Source organism: Ostrinia furnacalis, unplaced genomic scaffold, assembly GCF_004193835.3.
Source record: "Ostrinia furnacalis isolate ACB-3 unplaced genomic scaffold, ASM419383v2 OfSCF0661, whole genome shotgun sequence".
NCBI classification, from domain to species: Eukaryota; Metazoa; Arthropoda; class Insecta; order Lepidoptera; family Crambidae; genus Ostrinia; species Ostrinia furnacalis.
The window spans coordinates 217,023-236,614 of record NW_021130900.1 but is presented as its reverse complement, the minus strand read 5'-3'; the positions used below and the strand labels follow the sequence as shown (position 1 = coordinate 236,614).

General features: G+C 36.2%; 1 protein-coding gene across 1 annotated transcript; it reads left to right on the top strand.

The window, feature by feature from the left end:
• The first annotated feature begins 2,971 nt into the window (after positions 1 to 2,971).
• Positions 2,972 to 3,999, top strand: LOC114366689 (GILT-like protein 1). Its single transcript, XM_028323633.1, has one exon. The coding sequence runs from the start codon at positions 3,002 to 3,004 to the stop codon at positions 3,638 to 3,640; it is 639 nt and encodes a 212-aa protein (XP_028179434.1). The 5' UTR covers positions 2,972 to 3,001; the 3' UTR covers positions 3,641 to 3,999.
• Positions 4,000 to 19,592: the final 15,593 nt, after the last annotated feature.

Below are 19,592 nucleotides of genomic sequence, written 5' to 3'. Positions count from 1 at the left end.
CCGGCTATCTGGAGGTGAGGTATTAATTTTACGACCCCATTGTAACAGTAGAGGGACGTATGAAGTCGTTAAGTTTTAGCAGTCGTTTGTAGGATTTAGCTTGGGGTCGAGTTGTGACTTTTGGCGGGTGCAATTTGAATTAATTAAAATTAGCAAATGTTGAGGGCGCATCATAAGTCCCTTGTGTGTGACGTCAGATGATGAGATTATGTCGACGCTCGTAAAAACTTTGGATTTCAGTTAACTTTGGTGTGTGGAGAGATTTGGAACTAAAATGTCGTTTAGGGCGGAATTAAAATATGGCGGTAGGGAGAGGAACATGGCGCTAATTAATAATCCAGGTTCTCATTTTCTTCAATGGCACTGGTCTTTCGAAATGTTTTCAAGCTATGGGACGTAATTTATGGTGAGGTACTAAGGTAGCAATAAGATTATGATTTTGGTCGTAAAAGCATTCTTACCGATTGTTTCATATAAAGTGTGATTAAATAATTTACCTATTGATCTTTGGTATCATATACATACAACATTTCCTGAAAGTAGTTCTCGTACTTAGCTTATTGCAACGTCTAAAGCACGTGCATTTCTTCTCAAGCGAAGATCAATTATCGCTGCCAACCCGTTTGTCTAAACACAGAATACCTTTGTCTGAGCAGGCCCGCTCATCCGACTGGGGGCCGTCACGTGAGGGGTTCCGTCCCCGGGGAAGTCAATTTCATTAATACTGCGGTTGTTTCTTGCCCCGCCGTGGGAGGGTCGTACATTTTTAAGTACATTAACCGTAATTGAATACCTGCTGTTTTTCTGCAATTAATTAGGATTAAGGTGTCCCTGGGAAGGTTACTGGTGTACTTATACAGGCTTGAGGAAGAAATTTGCCTGTAATACACCAAGCCAAGCCATAATAAAATGTTAGAGATTTTATATTAGCAACATGGTATCTGAACTCACCATAGTACGAGTATACGCTTGGTGTCTAGTGTTTAATGCCAATGTTCTTGCTTCTAGTGTGTCAGTGAAGTCAATATAAACTGAGGGAATATCAAAACTTCATTGCACCTGAAACGAAATTAATCAGAATAAAATATGCTAAAAATTTATCCATCCGGCGCATATGGTATAAAATACGAGATAGCAAGTACAGGTTTAACTAAGTACAATTGTACAATAGCACTTTATCATAGGGAAGAGTACATCAAGAGCAGACTATACGTATATTTTGTAGCAAAAACCTTAATTATTTTTTCTTATTGTGACTCATCTGAGTTATTAATCTTCAAAATCAATTTATTTATAAGAAAAGTTTCTCCATAAATTAGGGTAAGTATAATATTTTACTACGTCCCGACCCCGGGTCCCTGTAAGCTGATGTGCTCTGGAATTTTTTCTAAGCAAAGTTAATAAGTTTGTCTGTTTATTATTCTAGCCAGCACAACGCCTGCCGCAAAACATATTTTTCACATAAAGAAAATATGGAGGCTTAAAGAGTTTGAGTTTTTTGTGGTGTAATCTTAAGAGATTACCCCGAAATACTTTCAAAGGGGAGAGGGCTGAGAAAAGAAGATTGTTTTAGAAGTGTTTTTGTTTGTAAAAACTTTTAAAAGCATTAGAGGATTTCTTTTAAAAAGTATGGCGCTTGATTGAATCTGGTGGCTGCAAAAATTTAGTTTATAGAAACAAAGTATTCAGTTCATGAATATGAAATTATTCTTATTGGTCTCTAGAATCTCTAGCTTGAGGTTTTTATTTATCCAAAATAATAAATAACCAAAGTTAGGGGTTTTTTTTCCCAACGAGTAACATACGTTTCGATACTGTTGGGAACAAGCGATTTCAACCAAATATACTTGGAAGGTGTAATAAAACAATAACTATACATTGTATCTCTCTAAATCTGTCACAGTGTTCGGTGTGATATTTATTAGTTATTATCCGTATAATATATCAAATATCGTTATCTGAATGATAAACTCTGATAAAGTCAGCTAAGTTTCAAAAATCAATAAAAAAATATAGTCTGGGCTAATTTTATTTATGAAATCACAAAATTAAGGGTAATAAATAAAATAGCGAAAAAGGAGGCAAGTCATAATATCCTGATTAGAGATTATGTTAGTTCGAGTGCTAAAACATCATCATCATTTCAGCCGTAGGACGTCCACTGGTGAACACAGGCCTCCCCCAATGATTTCCACAATTTGGCCGGTGGCAGCCTGCACCCAGCGTCTTCCTCCTACCTTTATGATGTCGTCAGTCCACCTTGTGGGTGGACGTCCTACGCTGCGCTTACTGGTNTCTCTAGTAAGTATGTAGCAGTTAAACACGACAAGTGTCATAACCGAGAAATTGAACCCTGCCCTCAATTGGCGATCCGCGAAGTTTTATCTTAGTTGGCCCCATGTCCGTAGATTTCGGGATTTCTCCGCTAAATGTCCAACTTTTGCCGCCTTCTAATAGACAAAGTTGTGCAATTGGACAATCGCCGAGCTCAGATACGGTTAATGTCCGTGTAATTTTTGAAGATAGCAAATGTAATGATGGCATTTGCTTCTTAATGTATTTGAACGCGGCGTTTATGAAATGTACGAGTATACGCGGTGTATTTTGTTATGACGATAGCGCTTGTATTGTGCTTTGTGATATTTTTCCATCATTATTTTTGTGATAAATACAACTTCAAACATAGTACAGTTTTGTAAAATATGTTTGATTATGAGAATCATCCAGAATAATGTGCCTGCTAAGGATGATGATGAACCTAAATATTTTGAATAGGTAAGTAGGTAATTAACTTTATGTACACAACTAGGTACTCTTAATTTGATTTAAATTAATCTGACAATTTTAATTATAATGATTTAAACAATATTTGACCAGCTTATCGCCCTTGTATCTAATCTCAATAAAATTATTTTTTATTAGCGATTAGGACTGAGATAACCATTATCATTTGACTTAACTAAATAATTAATTCAGTTGAAATCGTTCTCCGACCGTCGCGATGGCCGCACGATACATTTTCGTTCCGATTTTAATCTCGCTTGCATTTTCTTGTGTGAATTGTGTGCAAACAGTCAATGGACGGGTCAAAATCTTCGTCGGTCTCACAGCGGGGTGTTCTGACGCACGAAACTTCATCCCAAATCAGTTAGTCCCGACATATGCGCAGTACGGACAATTTTTGGACCTGGAATTTGTCCCATGGGCAAGGACTCGAAGACTCGAAGACGGGAGTTTATCGTGCCAGTTTGGCGTTCCAGATTGCTGGGCGAACCGACTTCTTAGATGCACGCTGGATCATTTGAAGGCCAACAACACAGCTCAATTGGAGTACATGGCATGCGAGTACCGAGCTCCTTTCCCCGCATTCTCAGGGAGTTTCCAATGTGCGACCAACGCTGGCTATGGACTCACACAGGCAGATTTTTGTGTGAACAACCCTCAACTCGATACCTTGGACGAAGAAGCTGAGGCTAAAGGGACAGGGCCGATCCAAACCATAAATTTCGTGCCGTCAATCGTTTTCAACGACGACATAGACGTGGACGCGCATTGGCAAGGCTTTTCCAGACTTTCGAGTGTTGTGTGTTTCGCGTTAGCCGATGACCCTACCACTGGTGTATTGGGATGTCAAATTTAAAAAGTCGGACGGCATTTGGCTGAAACGACGACGACGACGACTTATCTATGTTACTAATTTAACCAAAAAACTGTTAAAATGGTAATCCCGTTGTAATGTTGTTTCTATAGTACTCAATTGTGATTGTAAAAACAAAAATTATTCTTTTATAGCATCTATGGCGTATTGTGATTAATTGTTGTAAAAAAATTTTCTCTATAAATTAAACGGAATAAGACAATATTTTGCAAACAAGGCCTTTTTTCCCGACTGCGCCAGAAGGAGGTTTGTTTTTATCCTGAATAGTTTAGACAAGCTTTATTTCAGTAACTCGAACTTGTTAAACTCGTTAAATAAATGTCAACAAATGTTTTCATAAATTTTTTGTACAGTCCATTTTAGACGTTAGTTAATTTTCACCGTGCAGCGCGGAGTGAATTGAAAATATCAACATGAGCTAATTTCGGGGTAATTTGCTCGGGGACTCTAATTTGGCGTTTCGTTTGCATTCCGTAATGGTTTGCAAACGACCCCTAACTGCCCGACGGTGAATACTGCACAATGTGCACAGAGCTTTAACGATGTGCCCAAACATTGTGATATAGTGGGATAAACTGGACTGTTAATGCTTAAGTCTTAAAGACAACATTTCAAATACTAAGACGGATTCGAGTTGGATCAAGCTTGGCACTATGTAATAGAGAATGTTTTAAGTGCTTACACTCCTTGAGACTGAACCCTCAGTTTTAATTAACGACCTAGGATTAATATGCAGTACTTTTTTAAATTAATATCAATACTTGGTCAGATCAATTCTATTCTATAGACAATCAAAGACCTATGTACTTAAGTGTGAATACCTCATGAACTCTACAGAGTACATAGCCAGAATTCAACTTATTCCAGTGTTCTCTACATTTGGTTTACACGGGACAATTAGCTCTTTTCACTAGGATCCAACGAGGCTCCAATGGTGGGTCCTGTGTTATTATCCTGTACAACCCGACGATAGCGTGTCCATGGGAAAATGAAAGCTATTTTACAGGCAATAGTGTCAATTAATGAGATTCAAGCTAGCTAATAATTGAACCTAGTGCCCACCAGGTCCGTATTTGTTTTTTTCCTGCCTTTAAGTACATACCTTCTGGAAAGTACCTTCAGAAGATAATTATGTAAAGGCGGGAAAAAAACAAATGTTAGCGCGAGCTAAAGGAGCACAACGCCATCTATTATCCCAAATAGAAATTCGGTTTCACTTGCTAAGAGGTTGCTTTTAAACTCAAACTTATGCAGTCCTCTAAAATGTAAAAGCTTGGTACCCCTAAGACATTATTCCGTTATGGACGGCCACATGAGCCAATAATGCCGCTATTAGGCGATTGAAAAATGTCACCGAGTCCACCACTCACGACGCGGGACATTAGGCGCGCGCGCCGGTCGGTTGGTGCTAAGTGAATGACGATGACGCTGGGAAATCGTGGTACATCGAGTGTGAATGGATGTTTAACGAAACTTTTTGGACTTTTAGTACCTATTTACTTATTAATTTATTGAAAAGGCTATGTAGGTTTAATTTATGGTACACCTTTATTTTTAACCCCACCCGTCTGGCCAGCTGTAGCGTGGTAAGTATAGGCTACATAACTAACATAGGATACCATAGCATCAAGCTTAATGTGCCGCCGAATGTAGATTAATCTGTGCATCTTTTGATAAAAAAAATCTCGCGGGTACAAGCTAATAGTCTCTGAATAAAAAAATACTAAATGCCGAACTCCAAAATAAAACCTATTCGTAGCTTTGCATGAAGAACAAGCAAAGTCGTATTTGTTCAGTTAAATATTGCATGTTAAAAATAACTTCATATTTTGTAAAGAGACTTGTAAATGACTTAGTTTTATATCAAAACTTCCGATAAACCTTGAAAGATACCACGCGCGATGCATTTCAAAGTTAGGTACTAGAAGTTCCAGTAAAACATTTTAAATCTAAATGTTTCTGTGATAAAATGCAAACGTTCAAGTAATTCATACCATGGGCGTCAAATGCCAAAGGGAAACATGGAAGAATAGTAGGTGTATTAAAAAGTCGACGAGTAGCGAAATTTTTTAAGAACGTACACTTTTCAGTACAGTTCAGCATATAACTTTTAGTACGGAGGTTTAATAAATTACCTGAACCTTAACTACTCGTAAGTTGTAAAGCCTAATGGTACAATTCCGAATTATGAATGTAGGATCAAAAATAGTTCCAAAATATTTTTCTTTCATATTATTAATATGTATGAATACCGTTTCCGTCAGGACGTTTATTTATACGCGTACCATATGTAGCCTGGTCTACCACTTCAGGACAACATAGGGATAAAAATACCGATTTTTTTTACATCTTTACATCGTTCTTGGTCCCTAAAAATTTTAAGATGAAGCTAATGCTTCAATGAAATTATTTTAATGCAAAGATAATTTATATTAATCTCAATTTTTAAATATTTATGACAGGCCTCCCACTAGATGGACCGACGATCTGGTGAAGGTCGCGGGAGGCGCCTGGATACGAGCGGCATAGGACCGGTCTTTGTGGAAATCCTTGAGGGGGGGCCTTTGTCCAGCAGTGGACGTCTTTCGGCTGAAACGAACGAACGAATGAACGAAATATAAAACAGTATTTTTGATACTCATTTCGATAGCACAGTTTTCTGATTTACTTTTTTTAACTTTAAATTGGCTCCATTTTATAACTTCACTCAGACTAACAAATTGAAGTGCTTAGAAAAACCTGTAAAACTCCACCTATTGGATTTTCCGTTGACGCACACCGAACCCTGTAAAGGGAAGTAATACACTAGGGCAAAGAGATGTAACAAACGGCCGGTGCGGTGGAGGTAGGCATGTAAATAATTGAAGAAGTGTGGTCCCCGTCGTGTCGGATCGTCTAGCCGCCGGATCAATACCGGAACCGGTTTGGAGATTGTACACAAGCCTGGTGTAAGTTTTCTTCAAGAAAAAGNTTTCTTCAATTAATACAATTAGAAAAATAACTCTTGGATGTACCTAATTATACTTCAAGTGCGTTGGTGACCGAATTTAAGTTGAGATGTGGCTGCATTTTTAAGCATGGACAAGTAGGTAGGCGACAGCATATTAAGCTGCACACAGAGGCCCGATTCGACCAAACTTTTATTCGAGAATAACTCCTGGTATAACTAGCAAGCACATTGACAGTTTCAGTATGTGAAATATGTCAAAACTGACGATTTATTCTGAGATTAATATTTACTCCTGTTTGGTCGAATCCACCCTGAAACGTCTTTAAGTGGTCGTAATAGGGGTTGAATTTGATATTTTTATTACATTTTTGTTCGACATAAAGACGATGACAACGACAATAAACATCCAGAACGTTTAGCCACTTTATTATTAGATTATATCTCCACAAATTTAACCATACCACTTACATCTCGACTCTTCTCACTCGGGCGTGGCGCTTAATTTGAAAATATTAGGTATTAAAATACCCACCCTACAGTGTCTAATGAAATTTTCGTTTCTTGCAATAAAACCACCACGTGCCATTTTATTGCACATTTTAAGGCTTCAAAAGGTTAACGTAGAAAACATAGATTAAGCATTATCATCTTTGGAGAGATATAAAGCAAAGCAAAGCGTAAAAAACAGTTCTGGTTATCGGTCATCTTAGAACTCATCTTAGAATCCAGGACCCATAAAATATAAAGTTGTAGTTTATCTGACAGGTAAGTAATTTCCTAAGGTATCATAGGCTCGGAATTATTATATCAACTAGAATACTATCTCTTACAGACATTATTCAATTCATGGTGTCTTATTATAGGTAGCGGCCAGCGTCCAGCGCATCGATCAAAATGGAAAGCATTGGGGCAGGCCTATGTTCGGCAGTGGACGTCCTATGGCTGAAATGATGATGATCATGATAATGATGTTATGATAATAGGTAATTACGAACCCATCCTCAATTCAATTAGTTTACTCGCTCCAAATTCCAGCTGACCCGGCGATCTCCTTACCACCTATGTTCATCAAAAATAATGTAAAATTCTCACGGTGAAACAATTTTTCAAATCGGTCCATTATTTTCGGAGCTTATTTCATTCGGAGCTTATACAAACAAACAAAAAATAAAATATTTTCTTTTTATAATAACGTAGATTACGATAGACGCGTTTTATGCTTTTCCCGTTATCAAACTTGATCAGAATTTATCGTCGGGTCTGCAAATTGCGTAATGAGAAAAAGGGCATATTACGCGTTCGTTATTCTAAAGTAGGGTTCAAGATATATATTTCTTAATAAAAAACTACTAATTGGTATTTATTAACTTTTTGCTTCATTATTTTGCAAAGTTCCATTAGGTCTTTAATTTTAGAAGTGAATTAAGGTCTTAAATTAACTACTGCAATGAGGCACCCTATTAGTTTGAGTAATGTATTTAAAAAGTTTATCTTAGCGTTTAGTTAGTAAACTTTGAAAGTAAAGTTAATATTTTGATCTTTGTTTCAAAGTAAATCTATGGTTTCACAATAATTTTGCCGTAGAAATTAAATAGGTAACTAACAGTAATAAATATTATTACTACTTATTTTGGGAAATAATATTAATTAATGGATGCAGTATCAGAGAGTATTTTATAATTCACTAAAGTACTCACTCGTGAAAAGCACGTAATGCAAAAAGCATAAAATATTTCATTAAAACAAATTAAAGTGCTCATAAAGTTTTCGTTACAGCTTCGTTTAATAAGTCATCGTAAAGAAGAAAATTAAGTCTCTTTAATAATAAAAAGAGCTCTATGTACTACTTCGTTGACACAGTAGGCTCTCTAGTAAAATTAATAATTTATCAAGACAAGTGCCAAGTTGATAAATGATGATAAAAAAGTACGAGCAAAATTTTGGGGTGTTCCAGTACCGATTTTAAATGGATCCTACTGTAAAACTAAACTTGTGGTCTGAGTGGTATTCAGGCCCTTTAAAGAGCATTACTCTTACGATGATAATAGAATGAAAAACTAAAGAAGGCAGCTTTAATTTTGTCTGGATAAAAAGTGGAAGATTATACTATAAAGTCTAACGATACTTACAATCCGAGCACCTCGCTAGAATGCGAAACTCCCTCCCACTTACCCGCACACATCGCCGCGTTTGCCCCATCCATACCAGAGCGTCGATGTGACATCACGGCAGCTAGTTGCGCAGTTACTCGACCAGGTTATACTACGCCCAGAAACGATGATGATAATGCGATTTTCAAGTAGGTATAGGAGTGAAAATGTGCTTGGCGGTGTATTGTTGCAGACGAGTCGAAGAAAATCAGCAAGACTTGGAGCGTGATCAAACGAGGACTGTTGTGGACGCCCTCTGCCCCATCTAGGGGACAATCAAGACAGGAGTGAACCTTCTGTGTTTCTCTCATGTATGCTCCCAGTGAATCGCGAGACTGAAAACAGATAAAACTTCGAGTCAGATATCAATGAAGTCTGGAACTGAATTTGAAGTCGCTCCGTAGATTCCTATCGGACTAACTTTGTCAGACGTCGTTCGTTCTTGGTAATTAAAAAATGAATTTTAAAGATTAGAAGTAGCGATATGACGTAAACTCTAACATTTACCTGTAATTTAACTGTACAGATAAAGGAAAGAGAGATTCTTACCTATTTTTTCAGTGGAAGTTAATCTTGACAGTACCTGATTTAAATATGAACTCTACTTTTAACATTAATAGGTACTTAAGACTTAAAGATCATTAAATGGATAAATTGAAATATCCACTTTATAAGTATGTAGATGATATTATTATCCCTTGGCTACTACTCAAAATATTTTTTACACGGTCACTACTCAAGGGTCATTTTGACCCTGCTATATAACTTTGTATATCTTTATAACTATTGCGGATTATGGAGTAAAACACATTATTTAATAAAAAGGGTTTATAATGCAATGAAATAACAACTTTAATTGTTAACTAAACAGTTTGGAGGAACATTAATTGAGCATGTGATTGCAAATGGGTATTTTACACAAAGAAAAGACACTGTTGCGTTTGCGATCTTTTTTATAGGGACAAATGCTGCAAAGTTTCATTTTAGATACCACATTAGAGACAACTGGAACAGATCTTTCAGGCATAGGCAGTTTGTATATCCTTGAAGTTATCAGACGCAATTGTCGGGGAATCTTTTCATTGCAAATTCGCTGCTGAGCGTAAGGTAGGCATATATTCATATCAAGCCCTCATAGGAAGTCTGGCTGATTTACTGATGCTGTGTAAAAAAGCAGAGGTGGAGGGGCCTTGTATCGTGGAAGTATCCACCACATTAAAATCACCATCATCAAGCAACAAAACATTGACAATTTCTACATCCGTGAGCGTATTTCTACCACCCATACCTATGACAAACCAAACCAAAATGAAGAAAAAGACGACGACAAAAAGCTACACAATAATTACAAAACAAACCCTCAAACAAATAGTATTTTACACATAAAAAGAACCTAAAAAAAATATCACAAGATATTTTTTTATCGCCTGTCCCTGCTACTCAAGGGTCACCGTGACCCTGTCTTTGCTATTTTGGCGCGAATAATGCACTTATCCACTGGAAACACCCACCATGCGAAGCAGCGAGCGGCGTATTGAAAATACACGGGCGGGGGACTCGCAGTCGTTAGGGGCCATTGCCAGTAAACGTAGGTTTTAAAGTTGGCAGGGTCTCACTGACCCATGAGTAGTGACCAAGGGTTATAATATAATTATTTTCCAATAATGCACTGATATAATTGACTTGAATTAGCAGTATGTTATCAGTAAATAGTCTTTTTATCTATTTAACTTCGGGCTCTTGGTTACTTATCTATCTAAAGATTTGATAACTCAACAATTTAGGTAAGTAGATAAACAACAAATATTTTTAATAACCTATTACAAAATAAGCTACCATATTATGATCAATTACATGGTGCATAATTATACTAACAGAGTTTAAAACTATCTTATACTGCTGCTATATACATAATGTATAGCAAGGACAAAATATGGGTTTTTAATGACGGCCAAGCTGTAGATCCTGGCTACACAGGAGTTGCAGTGGTAGTAGAGAGAGGTGATTGACGATCTGGTGAAGGTCGCGGGAAATACCTGGATGCACTGGTATTGCTCGCAGGACTGGTAGTTGTGGAGATCCATGAGGGATGCCTTTGTCCAGCTTTGGATGTCATTTGACTGAAACGAACGAACATAAATAAACATTTTATCCAATAACTTTACTCATAAACCACTGTAAATAAACATTTCCCCACGTACAATAGCCAATTGAAATATTATTTGGACGGCTGCCCATATCCCATAACGGCGTGGCAATATCCAAGGAGCAATATCTTCCGAATGGACGGACTCCTAAAGTGGGTAATTTATTCACAAACAGATTCGGCAATAATACGGATGCTTAATTCGTTCTAATAAATCCACTTTTATATAGGCTAAAATTGATTTTAGTTTAAAGTGTTTTCATAAAATTGCATGGTTTTTGAGTTAAAAGGCAGCGTTTTTCATTGTAAGTTTTTTATAACCTCCTCTTTATGTACATTATGGCATTATTGGCTTGACCGATTCTTATGAAATTTTATTGTATTACTAGCGGCCACCCGCGACTTCGTACGGTCGGCGGTTCGTACGGTACGTACTTAGGGGTAGAGTTTCGTAAAATCCGTTCTAAGTGAGCACCTACGTTCAAAAAGGGAAACCCCTTGCAAAATTTGAGACTTCTAGCACTTGCAGTTTCTGAGATTTTGTGATGAGTGAGTGAGTCAGTCAGTCAATCAGTCAGTGACCTTTCGCTTTTATAAATATACATATATTCAGTAGGTGTGTCTATCATGCGTAAATCACGCGTACGTAGTCGCGGGCACAGCTAGTACACCTTAAATAGGTAGGTAACTCAGTAATGCAATAATAATTAATACATACCTATTAATAAATTAACTTAACCTAAATAAACTAATAATTAATACATACTGTTAGTCATTGCACACACAAAAGATTATTATAATTTCTTTCTTTCATTATGTACTTCATTTTCATAATATTTCCCAAAGACCACAAATAGATTACACGTGTTTCAAACAAACTTATTTCATAAAGTGCTCGAGCACTTGAAATTATAGTTGGTTTCCTTAAGAAACAAAAAGTGCCTTACGTATTCATAGCTAGTGTTGTAGTAGGGGAGCCCGAAAAGAGTTGTGACATTGTCGATTTTTTTGGAACTTATTAACTATTAGCGAGCTCGTTACAGTGCGCGTTTTTTAGTTCAAGTCTCGAGCTACCAAATACTTACATACGCGCTATTGCGAGTACGCTGATTAATATGTTTCCAAAAATCGACAATGTGACAACTGTCCTCGGTCTTCCCTAAGCTTGTCACCAATATAAGTTCCAAGGACGAATTTGTTTGATTTGAAAAGGCAAATAAGGAAAGAAAACTTCACGATTACCTACTTACGGGCTATGTTATAAAACTAAGTTTGTTTACTGATTAATGGAATGCCCAACTTGAACCTACATGTCGATGTCTTCATAGAAAAGATGTTTTTGCATTCACTTTGATACATTATTACAAAACGTTTTCACAATATTTATTTTAATTTTCCGGTATGTTGTAAAATTAACTTGACCTAAGATTAACAAAGAAATTCAGGCATTAATTGTCAAAAGGTTAAAAGAGATGAGTGATCTTTAAGGTGAATAATTTCAGTGGAAATTCACGTGTTTATCACATTTTTACCTATCCTATTGATTTAGGTCAATAAGTTCGAAGAATTCATAAGGGGCCACAGATAGATGCGCATTTTTGGGATTTTTATTGTGAGACGTAACTTTAGAAAACATACTATGTCATATTACAACCTATTGCTTGAAATCGTTCATTCATGTTCCATTGTTTTAATCATACGGTCTCGATCCCTAACACGTATCCTATCAGAATAATTCAGGATTCATAGGAATCGGGCGTTGCTGTATCCGAGTTTACCTCAATTTTCCGTACCACTGCACCCTTGGAGCCGGGTGCGGGGAGCTATTGCCAATAAACAATATCTTCCAGTCGAATAGACGCCGAACGAGTATCTGCTAATTAGGGACATGGTACCGATCAAAAAGAGCCTTTGATGCGAACCTGAAAAGGTGACAACGGTGAGAAACAGGTCGTGCTCACCTTTTTAGAGTAAGAGACAGCACTGTTCTAGTTTTGTCTTAAAGTTTTTGCATTTTTAAAATGATTTTTTGTCTTTCTTCTTTACTTCACTTATATTTTTCTTCACGCCATTCGCACCTTTATTACGTAGAAAAATGAACCATAATAGTATAAAACATCCAAAATCAAAGGGCAATAAGTAAAAACGCGCGTAATAGTCATAAGATGATATACCAGACGTCATGCAGTGGAAGTTTGGTATTGTTAAAAAGCACACAGAGAAGTTTTCTGGAGAAGATTGGTGGAAAAGAAATGGTCTTAGAATCTTATGGAACGAGTAATAAAGCCAGTATGTTGTAAAAAATACTGTGAACTTAAAAATGAGTTTCAAATAATTATTACCAAGAAATCTCCATCCAAGAGATCTTTCATAAAGATCTTACACTAACGTCTAGTCTCCGTAATGAGCAAATAAACTTAAAAGCATTTCATATTCCGTCTTCCAGTTAGACCCTGGCTCCAAGACTCTGTGTCAAAGGTTCGCTTCCGAGAAATTTTAATTTCACGGAATATTAGGTTGTTTGTGATCGGCGCTGGGAGCTATACCGAAGTAGCCGGGATAAAGAGACGTGGAGACGATATCGGGACCTCACTATTATTATTATTTCTTAGGTTTTTTTTACTCGGAGTCCATAAGTTCTTCGGTTTAACGTTAACTCACGGGCTCATGCCAAGTGAGTTACGTGTTCAGAGTTGATTGCGGAGTTGGAGTCGTCCTGAATGAACTTTCTGACGATACGACAGGTGTTGAGGATCGCTGCCTTTAGCATAGTCATTATTATTTCACAATATTATTATTTCACAAAAATGCGACTCTATGATGATAAGTACCACACCTTACTTGGTTCTAATGGCATAGGTATATGACTTTAGGAAACCTCAGTAAGGTTGGACGATTGTTGGATTTTTGAATGTTGAAGGTAAGACTAAATTAAAAAAAAATCTGAGGTGGAATTGTGTAAAGCAATCGTTATCATTTGACAGTTCATAACGTACGATTATTCTGTCAAACGCTCTGTTTNCGCATAACTTTTTATAACTGCTTGCTACAGATGGGCCAATATAAAAAATATGCTCGTAATAATGTCTATTTTGAAATGTTTTACCTAAACTTACTCTAAATTCAAAAATAAAAAAGGTCGGGGTAATCAACAAAATAATCCAGATCCGGAGAATGACCGTTAACTGACTTTATCGTACGTTATGAACTGTCAAATGATTACGATTCCACCTCTGATTCAAATTGGTTTACAGATGTTTGTCGTAACAATAATAATAAACAATTTCAAGTAACAATTGTTAGTAAATACAAATTTTTCTTTTTTTTTCATAATAAAAAACAAAATGTTTTGCAGATTATCGAAAGATAATATACAATTAATATGCATAGATAAAGAGAGAGACCGAGAGACGAGATAACGTAACAAAGTTTAAAATAAAATATTATCACAGTAGAAGATACATATTTCGTATAAGTACGAGTAGGTACTATTGATTCAGAAGTATGTTGCTTGTCTAATCACAGATCTTGTCGTTTGTTATTGTATAAAAATTCTTCGAAAAGATCCTTTTACTGCGTAATAGATGAAAGATTAAATGAAAGTACCTTCTTAACGCCATTACGTCGTATTTAATGCTACCCCTTCGCAAGCAGGTCAGTAGGTATTGATTGACTAGACGTATAATTGGGACAAGGTAAATTGACCATTTTAGTACGAGGCGTTTATTAATAAACGTAAACACCTCGTACTAATTTGTTGACAAGTTTCATAACAGTACTCGTATTCGTATGAGTTAAGGTATTTGACATGGTTATGAACATTATAAATAAATTTCTTATTCTTATTCAGCCAAACCAACGCAATTAGCTTGGTTTAACTGAACCTTTAAAGTCACTGTATACTCAATTCAAACGGAAACATGGTCTCCGAGGTCTATTTCTTATTGTATTTAACCGATAAAATACATAAGTTACTTATGTAACCATGTTCATTGTTTCCTTAAGGGTATACTCGTTAAGTTCTTTAGACACATTATAATAATACTTCTTGCGTTTTTATAACCTGTGTATGCTCTCGGAAAATTTCGAAAAGTTTACGCAACATAAATCACGTATGAAAATGGAGTTGGCACAAACGTATGACGTAAACACACCTCTTTCAAAACAAACTTAAGTCTTTGTCAGAAAAATGCATCTTGCTCCTAAGTAGGCGAGACGTGGGGGGTCGCGTTACAAGAAATACATATTTTACACTTTTGACAGATGTGTCCCTCCCAAAGATTTATCGCTCGTAGAATATGAAACGATGTCGTCTAGCTACGGAACATTTCCCTTGTTTCCGTGCGGATAATGTAAAGTATCCCTTGGATCGGTGCTTTGTCGAAACTGCTCGGTATTATTTCTTATGAAATGGACATGTTGAAAAAGAGAAATTGGGTATTTATGCAAAGCAGCTCTTATCTACAAGAACTAGTTTTCTATGTTAGGTAATTGTTAAAAGGACAATGGTAGACCTCCATTTACGAAATTGATGTGTAGCATTTAGAAGCATAAAATTCTATTGAGTTATCTAAGTAATTGAGTTATATGTATGTATACCTAGTTAGTACAAAGTGTTACAGGTCTGGCCAAGCGTGGGGAGTGTAGGCCCAATTCTCAATTTGCCTCTTGTGCATTAGAGAGTCATGCTCCCATAGTAGACACTAAATGACCTAATGATGATGACATAAATTAGTGCAATTTAATCGTCTTTTGATTTTATTTAGTAACTGACGAAATTTATTAAAATTGAGTGTGCGTTGAAACCTGTCCTTATATAAAATGGCTTTGAAGATATTAACCAAACTGTTTCCTGAAAAGGTATTCATTTATGAATAATCAGATTCTTATGGAAGAAAGATCTTCCCACGTTTTAAAGTAAATTTCTTGGAACGTCTCGTTTGAATAAACAGATAGAAGGAAAAGACAAGTGGGGCTGTGGAAATATGACTTTGCTTTTAGTATAAAACATTTCAAAGGAAGATTGACGTCGCCAATTTGGAACGTAACGTTTCTTCGGAATCTAGATAGTTTTTCAGACATTTATAAAGGTTTTCACGAACCTAACAACTACAAACATTGCTTTGTATACATCGACTGTTTTGTTCCTAATGTGGGACGAAATTATCAGGAAATAAAGTTTATAGTTTGTAAAAAAATCCTAGGTACATTCTCCTTTAATTTTCTAGTTAAATATTATGTATAATCTCTTCATTTGTGAAAAAATACGATATTCATAATCTTCTTCTTCTTCTTTTTTGATGATGTTGGCAATACACGTCGGGGTCGACTTGATTTGTGCCATTTTCAAGTATTTATTATGTGATACGAGTTACAAAATGAGATCAAGTAATGATATAATGAAGGATGATAGATGATACCCCTTCCCACCCTTTGAGTCTCAGTAAAGTTGTGGTGCTTTACTGAGACCTCCTATGGACAACTTGAGAGAACCAGAAGAATCACGATGCACTGTCTTGCTTCACTTGCCCACCCTCATGCACGTTCACGAACACTTAATGGTTAATAATCCACCATTATTACACATTAATAGTCGCCCAAACACGAATTTGAGGAAATAAAACAAAACCGCTAACATGACTCTTCAGATTCCCGGCAAGAATATTCAAAGTCTGTATGTAGGTTTTAATGTTATTCACAGATAAAATTTTAATATCTTCATTTAGAAGTTACTACTCTAACATTTTCGTTCAGAAATTGGATTCTTTTAACGTCAAGTCGAGCATAAGACGGTCCATTGAAAAACAACTAGCCATCGCAGTATTAAAGTTGACTGGTAAAAACTCAAAGGACATAACTCTTGGTCTTCCTGAGCCGATGTCGCAGATATTAAGTTCTCGCTATCAGCCCCGACTATTCATAAATCGCGGGGCCTACAACTTTATTGCGAACTCCGATAAAGGACCGTTGAGGTAGCGAAAGGAAAGTGTGGATTGTAATTGAAAAAAAAAAAGGATTTTTTAATTTAGAATGAAGAAAGATGAACTAAATTATTTTTATATGATGGCTGAAACGCTGAAATATCTAGGTTAATCGCGGCACCGGAAGTAAGTTTGAAAAAAAAAAAAAAACAATTCAAACATAACGTTTTGCTCTAAAATAAAAATAAAACTTATTTGAGGATAAGATTTTTAGAATTGGAATAGGTCTACGTTTAAAATGACGTTTAACCTCTTTTTTTGGAATGGACTGCGTTTGATCTCAATCTCTTCTAGTGGAAAGTGAAGAGTGTAATTTCTTCTTCTTCTTTTTTTTATTTATGCCAGATCATCATCATCATCATCAACAGCCCTTTACAGTCCACTGCTGGACTATGAGCCTCCTCCACTATAGTGGAGGGTTTTGCCATAATCTCCACGCTAGGCAGGCGGGTTGGAGATCGCAGTTTAAAAGATTGATGTTTTTCAGAGAGCGCTGCTGCCCATTCTCTGTTTGATGTGTAGTCCCTAAGTCGCCTCTTACCACACCCGCGGGAAGAGTAGGGTTATGCCAGATATTATTAAAATAATATTTAATTTTTTTTTATAAATATGTATAGTGTGATTTGAACATTATTTTAATCACTTGTGTCTAAGTAACGTATCCATACTAATGTAAATTCAGAAAAGTAATACAGTTTTTCAGTTAACCACGTAATAAGATGACCTGAAGGTAAAAAATCGGTCGCATCCAGCCTCAGTTAGCCTCTCGCTGTGCTCTAATAAGAAAAGTTCCCTGGTGCCATGTCAGTAATTTAAGAGAGCCCATAGAAAGTTTTGTAGCAAAATTAAATTTTTGTTGCGCCACCGTGCGTCCTCGTTCCTACTTCAGCCATTTTAGTTTTTCGAGCAGTAGAACGGGCGGCGGAGACCAAATTAATATTGCCAATGGAAAATGTTTTTAATTAAATCAACACTCTGATTACGCTATTGAATTTGATAAATCACTTTGTAGGTTTTGTATAAAAAACGGACAGAATATTACTTTTTTGGAAGTAACCGTGCAACAATATGTTTCGCAGATTAAAAATACGTATAATTTTAAACAATAAATATAAGTATACTAACGTTGTCCTAACAAATTCGCTTTACCGAATATTTTTGTGACCAGTCCTATTTATTTTACAACCATTTATTATTTCATAGACAAAAAAGTTCTCGGCGCCCGGACTAGTCCTTTGATAGTTCGCTAGCAGTGCGATGGAAAAAGTTTATTTAGTACTGTTTGAGATTTCGATACTCTGCACAAGTACGAGTTACGTACGTCCTATATCAGAAACAAACCTACACGAGGACGAAATTCAATTGAGTTAGTTTGTAAGCGAACAAAAAACGGCGGACTAGTTCGCGATTACTAAAAGCAATTTGAACTTTTGCCGGTATCTACGAGTAAGTACTAGTTTGTATAATAAAGTTAGATGATGATTGCGTGACAATACCTTAAGCAAATTTAATGGAGCAGTATTAATCGAGACCGGATCATGACTCTCAAAAATATTCACCATTTCTTCTATGTATACTTGAGTTTTATAGACACAGACGAAAGCGGGATTAGTCGAGCCTTTATTGAAAAAATACTCAATAATGTCATGTCATGTTTCGAGTTCTCTGTTTAAGATGTCCAATCTGTAGTTCTGTCCTCACTCTACAGGGTGTTAGGTAAATGGGTATATGAGCCGACACTAGCCCATGTTAACATGGTCATATAAATGGTATGGTGAAGTCAGAAAATTGATATCTTCATTTAAATTATTTTAATTTTCATACAAATCGGATTTTATAAAAAATATTTTGTATGAAAATTAAAAAAAATTAAATGCTGATATCAAATTTCTGACTTCACCATACCATTTATATGCCCATGTTAACATGGGCTAGTGTCGGCTCATATACCTATTTACCTAACACCCTGTATAATATCACACGATGCCTTTAAAATAGGTCACGTTTATTAAAACGCCCATCAAAGCTGCTATAAAATACATAAGTAATATTAAAACTCCATTTGGTTTGATTATTTGTTTTGCTAGCATAATAATGCTTTTAAAGTAATGAACGCGGGCGGTATAGCCCTTTCATTTGACCGCTCTATAGAAATGTATTCACATGCATATTTTGAGGCAATATCGTCCTTCGGTCAACCCTAATGCAAAGTGAACTTCATGAATAAAATATAGCCAATTTGTCGATATATTGTTGTGGAATATAAAAAACAACATTAAATCACAATCACGATTTCATAAAGTGCTTTTAGCTGAACACAATGGAGAATCGATCTTCTGAACATCATCTGCTACGGCTTTGGACAAAAGCGGCGTAAATGGGCGTTTTATATCACATTTTCAAATGATAACAATTTAAATGGTATAATCACAAATACCAAGCTAAAGCACAAAACCGATGAAAGGTAATACGGTTCTAGATGCTCCGCTTGATAGACCGATGAGCCCAAAATAGCTGGTATAGTTGTTTGATGAGAAATCGGAAGAGGAGTGTCGAGCGTAATTATTTTGCAGTCCAATTTATAATCGCAGTGTTGTCTGGAATCGGTGTCACATACTTATTATATCTTAATTTGGAAATGGAAAATAAGTACAATATGATTGTGCTTGAGACACAAACCATAACTACAAACCGTTGAGCTCAAGAT

Excerpts from the sequence above, each read along its gene's own strand:
- LOC114366689 (XM_028323633.1), top strand. The coding sequence starts at position 3,002 with ATGGCCGCACGATACATTTTCGTTCCGATTTTAATCTCGCTTGCATTT.